This window comes from Seriola aureovittata, chromosome 12 (assembly GCF_021018895.1).
Source record: "Seriola aureovittata isolate HTS-2021-v1 ecotype China chromosome 12, ASM2101889v1, whole genome shotgun sequence".
Classification (NCBI taxonomy): Eukaryota; Metazoa; Chordata; class Actinopteri; order Carangiformes; family Carangidae; genus Seriola; species Seriola aureovittata.
In genome coordinates, this window is record NC_079375.1 from 13,401,310 (window position 1) to 13,414,412 (window position 13,103).

At 43.0% G+C, this 13,103-nt stretch overlaps 2 protein-coding genes across 3 annotated transcripts in view; both read right to left on the reverse strand.

Annotated features, from left to right (window-relative positions):
* The window catches only part of phlpp1 (PH domain and leucine rich repeat protein phosphatase 1), a 43,043-nt gene extending 34,052 nt beyond the window's left edge, over positions 1–8,991 (reverse strand). Inside the window, exon 1 of the mRNA XM_056392457.1 lies at positions 6,648–8,991. Within this exon, the coding sequence (XP_056248432.1) occupies positions 6,648–8,280 (1,633 nt within the window). The 5' untranslated portion in view covers positions 8,281–8,991. The remainder of the gene's footprint in view (positions 1–6,647) is intronic.
* Positions 8,992–10,555: 1,564 nt separating this feature from the next.
* LOC130179466 (phosphatase and actin regulator 1-like) overlaps positions 10,556–13,103 on the reverse strand; it is a 46,824-nt gene continuing 44,276 nt past the window's right edge. For both annotated transcript variants that reach the window (XM_056392462.1, XM_056392461.1), the window contains exon 12: positions 10,556–13,076. In XM_056392462.1, the coding sequence (XP_056248437.1) occupies positions 13,061–13,076 (16 nt within the window). In that variant the 3' untranslated portion in view covers positions 10,556–13,060. The remainder of the gene's footprint in view (positions 13,077–13,103) is intronic.

The window sequence follows — 13,103 nt, forward strand, 5'->3', positions numbered from 1 at the left end:
GTAAAAGTTTGGAACTTCAGCATCTACAAGAATGATGTGCTGCGCATACATCTCCAGGATCAAAATATGGGTCCCGTACATTAACCACAGTGTTGTGCATTAAATAGCTGTGCAGAGTTATTCCTGTACATCTATGAGCTGTGGCTGTGTCCTCCTTCTGTTTGCTTTCAAAGCCTTCCCTTTAAAAGAAACGCTCGCCAATGAGGAAGTATCATTCTTGTGCTTCAGCGTTTTTTGAGAGAGATGAACTTTAAACTAGGTCATTTCATATCAACAACTCTTCTTCTTCTATTAGAGCAGAGTCCGTGGAAACTACCTCAGTTCCACCCAAACACACCTTATCTAGCTGTGTCCAAATGACACAAACAAAGATTCGGGGACAGTTTGGTAAAGCACTGAATTCTGTTCAGACAATACTATTTGCAAAACTGCGTGGCAGGAAGGTGTCTCTGTGAAAACAAAGACCTCCAATGAACAGCTGCCCCAAAGTCTAGTTCCTATCCTCTTGCAATTTCTCAATGAGTGTTAAAGAAAATGAAATTGGAATTTTAAACACAATGTGAAATAGCCTCTCTGGAGACTCAAGCTTTGTAAAACAAATCAGTGTAAGCACCACTGGAGCGTTGGTATTTAAAAACCTCCCATCCAGGAATTGACACAGTTCTGTCCTGTACACTAGCAGGCAGGCAGGCTGTGTGTTCCCTAATCGGAATTTTTGGGCCTCTTTAATGCTGAGAGTTGCAGATGTTGTCTGGTATTAGGCTGTGCTGCTGCTGATCAAAGCTGTGGAAAGTGAGCCCCTGCTGGCCTGCCTCTAATCCCCCCTCATGCATGTGGTCAAGGCAGGGGCTGGTGCTCAGCTCGGGGACAGTCAGCCTCCTCCATGACCCCGCTGAAAGGGGGGGGGGGCCTTTTCCCTGTGTTTCTCCATCTACTCCAACCCTTCGAGGTTTCTGGGGAGGGTTCAGCAAGGGCAGTCTGACAGACAGCTGAGAGGCCGGGCTGCTCCCATAGGGCAGAAAAAGCCGCTGCCCTGCCCAAACGCCCCCCTTCCCAATTCTGTGTCTCAGAATGTGCCGGCAGGCAGACAGGAGTGACATATCAGCATGGCATTGTTCAACCTAGATTCGGCTGCTTACCACAAAGAAATGAGAATTTCAATTGCATAGCCCCCCCCCCCCCTTTTTTTTTTTTTTTTTACTTATTTCCACAGGGGGCAACACAACTGTACATCAAAGCAAGCACAAACACACACGGAGAAGGCAGGGAGAAAGAGTCCTTTTAGGTGCAGTAGATCTGTAGAAATAGACCTGTGCAGTTTGTTTTTCTGTCTTTTATATTTCTTTTTATATATATATTTTTTTTTTTTTAATATTTCTAATATATTTTACTACTTATTTAATACAAATATGAGGGTGACCTGTAATTCTTGGAATGAAAAGCAAATAAGCTAGGGAGGGATAAAGAGATATGGGAAGATAAATGGAAACTGTCAGATGGTGTGAGGGAGGAGGAGATGCGAGGAAAGATAGCAATGGGAGAGGGAGGGGGATCGATCAGTAGAGAAATTGAGAGAGGGAGGAAGATTCTGCGCGAGAGGAGAGAAGAGGAGGGTGGGAGGATGTCAGCCAGGAAGGCAATCTATATTAGACAGAAAACAGTTCCCTTGGCTTTAACTGCTACAAGCTGACACCACCATCCCATCCATGTCTGCCTCAGCAGACACACATGTGTGAATCCTCAGAGATACACACATCCAGCCCAGCGCTGACGCTGTATGGCCACATTTCATATAGGACCACTTCTACACGTGGAGCCGCATGTGAAGGAACATGATATACATAAATCTACTCTTTGATTGCTTGCTTGCTTTTATCTTGAGCACACACATGTACGAGTGAACACAAAAAAAACCCCAAAAAAAACTGAGCGCATACCGACACATGCGTATTGGATTTGAGCTCCGGAACGTGTGAAATCTGATTACACAATTACATAATGACTCAGCAATGGGCCATTTAGAAAGACCATTAGCTATCAGGCGAGGACATGGATGTGAGAAAGGATGAAGCAGCCTAGTGCCTCACTTCTGCAAAGATCTCCCATGGGTGTTTGCAATTACTGAGATGCTGTAGTTGTGGTAAATTAGGCCATGTTTTGTAGATTTAAGCGAAATTGACACAACAATATTGCTTAACCAATGGGAGGGATCCTCATGTTATTATCAGGATAACTAGTGACCGCTCATAAAACAACCAAAAAACAATGACAAAAGTCATGTTTTGGTTCTCCTCTGCCTTTGAAAATGTTTTCATAGCGATGCAAGAGTGAGTGTGGGAGCAATCTGGCGTGGTGACTGTACGAAGAGAACGATGTGGCACAGACAAGACAGAGTGAGCGGTTCTCTGCTTAATAGCTGCCACAGAGCCTGCTGGAGAAAGCTGGGAGCTTCATTAAGCCTTTAAACCCTGCAGAGTCCTTTAAGTCATCACGTCACCAGCCGCTGCCTCCTCAGAGAAGGCCTGAGGTAAGAGTGGAAAGATACAGCCCTGAATTGAGATTCCTCAAAGCTTTTACAGTAATTGAACTATCAATGTCTTCTTGAAATGTTAAAGTCTCTTGTCCACATGGAATATAGAAAATTATATCAGCAGAAGTGAAGCTGCTTCCATTACTCACGCCTCTGTGATTGTAAGTTGAGTGTTTTTTTTTTATTGCTTCTAATATTGATCAAAACCCTTTATCATATAAAACTTTAAAAAAAAAAAAAAAAGTCTAGGAACTGAGCAAAGTTTAAGATTTCTATTATGTCATTTGGCAATACCGATATTGGGCGTATTCTTATTTTATAGTTCTATGATCGTCTACACAGGAATATAAATCTGTAACAGATATATCTATACATCTATTGTATATGACCACAGATTAAGATGGAGGAGCAAGCAGCTCTTGTGGAAAACAAGAGAGAAAACTCTTAAAAAGTAAGTGAAAAGTGAAGAAGTTTGAATAAATATACTAAGTTCACTTTTATGGAATATTTTTTTTCTTCCAAGCCTCAGTATTAGCACAGTGTTTTGGTTCTTAAACAGATGGTAATCTGTCATCTCAACCAGAGTTGCACCTTGGTCACAAAGCAATAAAAAGTAAATGTAAATAATTATTTAAATTTTGTAAATAAGCACCTCAATTATACTAGTGGGGAAATAAGGATGAAATCAGCATTTGTTTTGAGAATCCAAGTTTCCAAGAGAAAACTTTACATTAAACTTGCATTAAAAAAGGTGCACTATACAATGTTATTTTGAAAAACTGAGAAATAACTCACATTACTAATCCTGATCACAACATTTGGTGCAATCATAGCAGCTATAATTTTTTTACCATAAATGAGCAAAGCTATAAAAAAAACCTTAAGAAAGTACATATTAGACCTTTGTTGTGTAAAAGCAGAGCAATTATCCTCAATATTTGACAACACATCTCTGCTTTGATTAGTTCTGCACGAACAGTTGTTCCTGCCAAGTTCACCTTGCTGGCAGATACAGAAAACAACATGGGAATTACCTGAAAATTGGGTGCAGCATGCTGAAACTGTTATTGACCCTGACTGTGTTTCACAGAAGCTTGAGCTATAAACCTGCGTGAAGCTGAAAGGAATTAATACCTTGATAGTTTCTAGGCCAGTACACGCCAGTGGTCATTAATTTCACTCACAAAGCGGGCCAAATCTTAACACCACTTCAGGTTTACAAGAAAGTGCTTTTAAAAAGCAAACATTTCAACTTTAATAGGGTACGAGGAGAGCTCACAAAAAAAGCAGTGGGTATGCTGAAGTGCATGGATGAGAGTGTTTGCAAAGCTGAGTAGGCTAATGAATCTAAATAATTTACCGTGCTGCTTTGGTTTGGATAAGAACTCTGGGTCCTCCGCCTCTAGGGAAACCCTGTGCCAGTGTGTGTTAGGGTTCAGTATGCCATTTCCTTTTGGAGTTAAAGACTACTACCACTGGGTAAGGGAACAGAGCCATCCAAGCAGGGGGCAGTTTCATTACTTGCAGGGCTGAGGATGCTGTTATTGAGCAACAATGACCTGTACCCTACACTTTTACTTGAATGGGCAATCAGGGTACAGTTGGAAAAACTTGTTAAACTCAACTCTCTTGAGGAAGAATACTTTCATTTAGAGCTGTGGCATCCTGGGCTTGTCACCAACAGAATGTGCATGTATCGATTATATGAGTCTGTGTATTTTACTCTTTTTCCCTTGTACTCAAAACTCTAATAAAGCTGGCTAGGCATTACAAGAGGCTCCTGTGTGGGCAGCTCTGAAAGGATCACTCGTAAGCCTGCCAAAGAGGACAGCGGCCCTTTGATCTAAGCAGCCTTCTGTACATGTGCATGTGTGTGTGTGTGTGTGTTTGTGTGTCTAGCGGGGCCAAGTGAGTTCTCTCATCTGGCCACCGCAGAGTATGTGCACCCAAAGCATGACCTGACCCCTTCAAAGTCAAACTGTCCTCTGCATTGTCCAAAGGATCTGGCAAGATGCATCATGGCAACTCCTCAACTTAATAGCCCCCTCCCATCATTCCTTCTGCTTCCCTAATCATGCTGAGTGCTGAGTACCTCTTCTGCCGCTCTTGTTAAAGATACAGTGCAGTTTATTGGCTGCTTGTGTGCTTAATATCTAGGTTACCACTATAACAGCACAGTGCTCTTACTGAGAAACTGAGCAATAAAACAGAGTTTAGATACTGGACTTCCTGTATCAAAGGCCACTATGCATACAGACAAAAAGGCCTTTAGTGCGACTGAAGTCTACAGTTGTGGCAGCTGCGCCTGAGAGTCAGCCAGCAAGTCAGCTGAGGCTGGCCCTATCTCCACTATCTGGGCAGGACAACCATTCAAAGTCAGCTCAACATGTGTCAGCACGGTATCCCCTCGCACACCCCGTCTGCAGCCCCCCTTGCTCCACTTCCTCCTCAGCAGACGTGCCTGACATTCTAGAGGAGCCAGCGTACATTCCTCACATGCTTCGCTCGTGTAAGGAAATGGCAGAAGAGCAGGCCAGACATGTCACAAGTCCATCAGCTCTGCTTTCCCTTTACAGTGCATGCCTCTGTGTGTGTGCTCTTCAGTGTCCTTCTCCATGTGGCCGAATGAGAATTAGGTCTTTTGTGCAGACTGCAGCCTGGGTGCTGAGTGGTGTTACTGGCTGTGAGGGGCAGGAGAGAGAGCTCAGGTGACCACAGTTAAGCTGTCTCACATGGGATCTGGAGGCGTCGCCCTCAGAGGGGCATCAGGGCTTCTTTTGCCCGCCTGTAGCAACTGCTGCTGCTGCTGCTGCTGCTGGTTGAGCTCAGCTGACTGCACAGACTCATGTACTCATGTATCTGTTCTTTTACTGGATGCACATCCATCCACATGAGCCCCCGGTGTGCACGCTCATACAGCCTGCCATATGATGCTAACTAAATGAAATCATTCTAGCAGTACCTCAAGCAACCCAGTGTTTCAAGAGCACAGTAGGTCATGAAGCACATGTGACTGTGAACGTGAACAGAAGCACATGTGGCCATTTCAGCTTCGTATTGAGTGACCTCTAGTTCAACAGCCTCTCGGGACAGGAAGCTACAGAGTGTTAATGCCTCTGTTTGTGTCTTTTTTCCACACTTCAGACCCAACAAACACTTTCTCCTCAACTATCCTCACCAGACATTCAATTTCACCCCCCACCCCCCATTTCACTTCACTTTCCTCAGCAGCCACAGCAATAGCAAAAGTGGCGGAGGCAGTGGCGTGGTGAAGAAAGGGGCTTCCTGAGCTTTGGAGGAGCACGTTAACCCAGCTTGGCAGGCAGTTAGTTAGTGTGACAGAAGCCACGCTGGATGCCAATAGGATAGGCACTGTGCAGCATCTCAATGACCAGAATTCACTGAGTCCACAGAGAGGGTTTATGGTGCTCCCAGCCATACCGCTCCCACCCCTACTCTCCATCCAACCACAAAGGCATTCAGCCTTTTCATTAGGATGATAATGGGGCAAAAGCCGGAAAGGGCCCCATGTCTGAGCACCATAAGTTGTGGTGATGGCTTTGTAGCAATGTCATGCATGTCCATGGGAGCACAGTGTGCTGCTACGGTCAAACAAAAACAGTCAAGGCCAGAAGAAACAAATAAACAAAAAAAAAAACAACAAAAAAAAAAACACATACCTGGACATTTAATAGGAAGTCACAGAGGCAAGGTAGTCCTCTGAACCATGACCCCACTCTGACCCATTCATTTCATGCCACTACACAGTTAAACCACTGGGAAGCACAGACTTTTGATATCCCTCTAAATTGCTGCTGCAGTCTTCAGCAAAGGTCTAGTGCTGCACTCACCTTCCCTGACAGCTTTCACGAACAATGTGTGGAAATAATATCAGGAACAAACAGGGGAATAATAAATGTTGCTTTTCTCTTTTAGTACAATATACACCTGCATGAATGCACCTGTCTGGTTCTGTGATACAGGTTGACAACCTGTTACAAACACTACGCTCATAGTTGTATATTGTGCAAAGAAAACGGCCTCAGCAAGTCCCAGAATGAGCAGAAACCTGATCATGAGATAACCTGACTGTATCTGAATGCATCATTTCACTTACCTGCATAGAAACGTAACAAGGAGCCAATTTCTGTGTTAAGCCCTTCCTCTTGAACTCTCCAGGGGTCCTTAAATCCAAGCTTAAAGAGAAAGTCATTCTGGATCTGCAGAGGCCTCTCATCTGGGCTAAGCCTCCTGACAGCTTCACCATGCAGCTGCACATACAGCGTGGGGCTAGAATCACAGGAATTTCCATTGTGGTCTACTGCCAGTCCTGATTTTGCAGCACCTTGGCCGCAATCCGGATCTTGGATGTCAGGTGTATTACCTGTAGAACAGGCTCTTGACAATGAGCCGGCACTACTGCTGGGTGGCAGGCTGCCCAGACTGTGTGAATTCAGTCTGCTATCTGGCCCCATATTGTTTGTCATATCATTTAAATGTCCCATGCTGCACTGCTCATAGTTGGCTGTGACAGCAGCGATGCCATTGGTGTGATGCTGAGAGATGGGGTCCATGCTCGTGTTCGACGCAGGACAGTCAAGCTCCAGTTCGTCCGAGGAGCTGCCATACATGTCGTGGCCCTCTGTGGCACTATCAAACGTGGGGCTGAGGATGGATGCCTCTGTGCCCAGGATCATGTCATCACTGAGGGAGTCCCTGTGCTCGCTGAGCCGGGCCCCGGAGCTCAGGTCATCGAATGCACTGCTCTCCACATCCGAGCCAGAATTTAATCCATAGCTGTCCACACCGTTCCTGTGCTCTGAGTCATCATCATTGGGGGTATCCATGTTAGAGTTAGAATTTAAATCTGATAAAGAACAGGTTATGTTGTCTTGTGACTCCGATTCAAGGGTGAAAAGTTTTCCATCAACGTCCTGTTGCTTTTGCCTCTCATCTGCATTCTCCATGAGCAGCAGTCTCAACCTGTCGCTCGGATGGCCCCTTAATTCTGTGGATTCCAGGGGAGTCAGGTGGTTGCATTTTATACTAGAATCTTCAATCACCTTGCATGGGTTATCATTATATTCATACTTCACATTGCAGTTGCCATTTTGGTCAGTCTTGGGGCTATCTTTACAAAAAATACGCATTACGGAGCTCGACTTACTGCAGAGTTTACTCAGACGGAGCGCCACCTCGCCGGCTGTGGTGTCCATAGTGCAAAGGACCGGCCTGGGATATGAGGGCGTCAGTCTGTCGTGGACGTGTATGGAGCCCCGGTGGAGATCTGCTCTCACCCACTCGCGATCTGCGGGCTGCAGCTGCATGTTCTGTCGGTGCTTCAGCAGAGTCTTCCGATCCAGACTCCGGGTATGTAAAGACGCAGAGGACAGGGCCGAGTTCATCTTGGCGCCGCAGGCGGCGGTGACAGCTGAGGTGGCGGTGGCTGCAGCTGCGGCGGAGAGGTTCCTCTTCAGGCGCCTCCGTCTCAACAGGAGAGAGCTGGAGTTGCTGGATGAGCCCCGGCCATTAGACGCCACAGTTCGGTTTGACGCACTAAATCCCGCTGTAGAGGCAGAATGAGAGAGGCAATTCCCGTTTTTTGCCTCTACGCGGGAGGGTGCCAAATGTCCACCGCCATCATCCACTGGAGTCCCCCGGGCGACAGACAGTCCGCTGGGTTTCTTCGTTAACTTGGTCGCACCTCCATCCGACGCGCCATCCTCAGCGACAGCCTGCACACTTTCCATCTCTGCCAATGAAAAGTCCCCCACTCTAAATAAATAACGGTGCGCACTTGGTTACACCTACAACATCTACATTTAAAAGCCTGAATACGTGCCCGCCGTGCTAAATGTCCGCCAACTGGGCGGTGTTGCTGACTTATTCCACTAGTAGTCATTCACTTCTTGTCTTCCTTTCCCTGTCGGAGTCTCCTCCGCTGCTCCAAAAAAACATTTTACCGATTAAATTCGCTGGGAAGAGGAGGCAGGGCGTGCAGGGACAGAGCGGGGCGGAGACGTGACAGTGCGTCCCATTTGGACCAAAAATACAGTGCTGGAATATGAAATGAACGTCGGCCGACCTCCTACGCAAATACCGACTGATATATATTCATGAGGAGGACACAAGATGGGGTCGCTAACAACAACGCAGGGGGTTATGGGTAGTGTATTGTGCTAGTAAGCGCCGCGCCGACGCCGCTGTTTAGAAAGAAATAATGTCATAACTACATTTCCCATGAAGCCTTTCTTCGGTTTCAGTCTAGTGAGGCGGTGAACAGATGAGAGGAGTAAACATAGCTCGTATAAAATGTTTGGAGTGCCGCTACAGAAGTACGTCCTCTTATCTGCCGGACTGTTGTGTCTGCCGGTTAGCTCCGTGCTAACTGTAAAGAAAACTATCACGTTGGTCAATGGAGCTGCTCATTTAGCCGGAACTTACCAACTGTCAACTGTTGAACAGGCCACATATGAACTTTCAACTGTCACTTAATTAGGATTCCGTCCAAAATTAGTTTCACTCAGTGCAGTTATTTCCTATTAATAAAGTCCTTCAAATTCCGCTGTATGGAAAAATTAAGCTTCCCTGCGGGTCCAATTATTTTAGACTGGTGGTGACGAGGCAAATAACTTCAGCACCATCTCATCAGGACGCCATTTCACACAAGGCCATAGTACAGTCCGGCTCAGTGCACACGCTCTTATTCTCTTGTGTTTCTCGCCATCTAGTGGAGCAAACCGCAAGGCTTGAGCTAAACATTTCCCCGCTGAGGACACAGAGGAAGGCCGCGGTGGTTTTCCGGTGTTTCCAGGTCATCCTTTTTCTAAATGTGATGCAGGTAACAGGGTTATACTATACGTGCAAAATCAGTTTCCTTGGCAAAAGCATGCATGGTTTCTGCTATAGAACTTAATGTTGAAAATCATATTGTTTGGCCTAAATATAAATGCAAAGTTTTGCCAGACAATATAAAAGAGAAAAGCTTTCTTTTTCAAGTTGATTTAACTAAAAATAGAAACAAAATTAATTTTTGTGTAAAACTTAAACTGAACTTAAACAACTGTTCATATCCCTAATGCATGTAAACACTGCACTTAACCTATGATTTTAATTCACACTGGTAAAAATAAATTAATTAAAAAAAAATACAGTTTTCCATTAAAATTACTCAAATATTTTAGTCTATATAAAATAGTTTACAGTCAAATTTATATTATCCCAAAACTTTTTTAAGCCTATACTGTTGAATACAGTGTTATTGCTGTCTGCACTTGTTCCCAGGCTTTTATTTAAAAAAACTTTATTTTTCCAATTTCAAACCCATATCAACCTCAGCTTTTGCATGTGCATTTTGCAGAAGTTTATCAAGGTGGCAAGGTGACATTTTTAATAGTGAAGGGCCAATAAAGGTACATATTCTTGCATTAATTTTTGCTCTGTGATGTACTTTTTAACAATTGTTTTATGCTATACAAATAATTCTATTATAAAAATAACTTCAACCAACATGTCCATTATGTTCTCCATTGCAAAAAGTATTGTTTTGAGTGTCAAGCTCAAGCATCCCCAGTGTTACATCTACATTTTTAGAATCATATTTTTAATATCTAAATGGCTAAGCAGATTTGTAATGTGTCACTTATTATGTGTCACTGCCATGTCTTTCTTGGTTTAAAATAGGAAAATAGGATGAAGGAATTCCTTCATGCTTAAATCCTCAATGTGTTTCACCCAACTTATTTAAATTCAAGTATGGACTGCAGTGTATTTAAGGAATAATCTAACACAAGTAAATATGAATATAATTAAAATAGAGAATAACGTACTAAATCTACAATGAGGGTAATTCATCAAGCAAGCTAGATTGCAAAGTATCAACTTAACTTTTAAATATTGTTTTTGGCAATGGGCTTGGAGGCTGTTGAATTTGTAAGAGGTGCAGATAATATATGAATAGCTCTACAGCAAATTAGCCCAGATTTATTTCTAAAATATCCAAAGTAATAATGCATACAATACAAATGCATTCAGAGATGGAATTTAATTGGCATGATGTATCCTTTACATGGTATTCTGTATTTCAAAAATGAAAAAAAAAAAAAGAACACTTTCAAATTCAGGCATTTGCTCCATCGACATGTAAAAGGAAACAGATTATTGCTGAATTCATGTTCCTTGATTCCAGCAAAATGGAAAACCTCATGCTCAGCCCGGTGGCTCAGGTTGTTTCGTAGAGCTGAAAACGAGAACTGTCTTTGTGTAGATTCATTCCTATTATGCCCTATTATACTGAACCTATGGATGGAAAAATTCAAATAATGGCATGATGATGCTGGAATCATACAGAAGCTGGTTCTAAGACAAAAAAGTGCCCCATATTTCAAAGTCTCTGAGATTAGATGACCCAATAAAATTTAGATTTTAAAAAAAGGGGGGAATGTGACGTGAGATTGACCTGTGCACCGATTCAGAAGAGAACTGCTCAAAACTGTAACAAAACCCCTGAAGTGCAAAACTGTGTTCTCAGTTCCCAGTTTGCATTGGGTCATCTATCCATCACTGGTTGAGGCCTTGAAATTAAGGGAGAGCACATTTTCCTTTGCAGACAGATGCATCATCATAGGTGGCCAACAGTCTTTCACCTCTCCTACTGTTCTTTATGACAAACAACAATTTCATATTGCAACTTTAAAAGTAATACAGTAAAAAATAATAAAAATATTCTGTGTACATAAAGCTTATGAGCATTGGAATACTGGTGTAGGATCAGTGATCAGATAACAAGACCATTAAAGTGAAAAGACAAACTGGTCACAGATCAGAAATCCAACAATATTTTACACACTTGGGCCCTGACCTTGAAACGGTGACCGTTGTAAAGCCAAACTCTTAACAGTGCAAAGAATTTTTGCAATAAAAATGTAAAAACCCTGACTCGTTGAATCCACTAAAATCAGTGTCATGTTTTGTTTTGTTGTTGTTTTTATGTTTGTTTTTGTTTTTTTTACCAGAGAATGTGTCATTTCAGTGATAGATTTGAGAATTGAATCAAATCTTGTCCGAATGTGTTGGTGAGCTGTTGAACAGGCAGGTTTGTCTTTTTTTTCCTTTTTTTTTTTTTTAGGTGGATCAGTCAAGAAAAATGCAGAAAAAAGTCCTCCTGAATAAAGCTTTCCTAAAGTAAAGTATAAAAGAAAATTAAAACCCTGAAGTGAGGCGGAGTGTATAAGCACAATAAAAAAAAATGGTGGGGATACACCTGCAGTTTAACCTTTTCTCTACAAACAACAAATATTGCTTGATCAGAAACGTATTATGACATGAGTAAAAAAAAGTATAGTTTAAGTGTATAATACAATGCACATTATGAGCAAAGATCATTAAACACTGCTGCAAACAAAAAGAAATGTAAGAGATAATGTGGCGAGCGTAACTCTTGGTATTTTGTTTTAAAAATCATCAATCCAAAGAGTGGGAACATGTAGCAACATGTAAATGAATTGCCTCTATAAAAAAACGAAAAAAATTAACAATTAAAAATTAACAAAATAATATAAAACAGATACTTGTTGCACACACTGGAACCAGAATATATCTGCCAGCTGCAATTCTTACATGAAATTTATAAGATTCTGACATGAATGAAGCTTGGTCAAGCATGATTCTTCTTTAAATGTTACTTTCCTTCCTTAGTATAAACAAAATGTACATTTGGAGAGAGCGCAGGCTTTGCCCAAACTCCCAGATTCACAGTTAGCAATTAGATGTCAACATTGTCGGTACAGTGAGAATTGCACATATGAGGGTTGAAGAGAAGTCTGGACTACATAGTAATGACACAGAGGGGACTCCAGGGGGTGCTATAGTCTGAGAAAAGCAGAAGAAAAAAAAAAAAACATATTGCACATGATTCTAATGTTGGACCCCTCCCTCCCTCCTGTGTGTCGTTCTAAGCAGTTTCCAAAGTCCCAGCAGGTGCGGTGAAGATGAATCTCCTGCTGATATGGTGAGCTCAGAACAATCAACCCTGCATCCTGGCACAGAGTTGTCCATAAGGGCTAGAGGAATCAGGGGGGAGGAGGACGGCATAATAAAGAGGAGGGATTAAAAATAAGTCCACTGAGACAAGTCCACTGGTGTGTTATTGATGAACCAAAAAGGTACGGTTGCCCTCAGCAGATTTCGCAAGTGTCAGTCAATTGCAAACGAATTCTCTCCCGCCGTCGAAATCGCCGCAGAACTGAGCGCCTGCCTAAGAGCTCAGCAGAGAGGTTGAAGAGACAGTCGAGCAATTTCCACAGAGGGGCGATGTGAATCAACTGGAGTCATTATGTGCTACTACAGTGGATAGAGTAGTGGGTGTCTGCATCTTGTGGTGTAGTACCGACTCAGTTGTGTGGGTCTTGAAAAGGCATTTCAGAAGACATGGCCTTATTGTAGAAACGGGCACCATTTTACTGTCCAGCACTTAAGGTTCTCAGTGGAGGAGAGCGCCGCTCCGGCACTGCTCGAGACAGTGGTGGTCTACTATGGTCTGTGAAACCTAAAAATACAAATGGGAAAGAAAAAG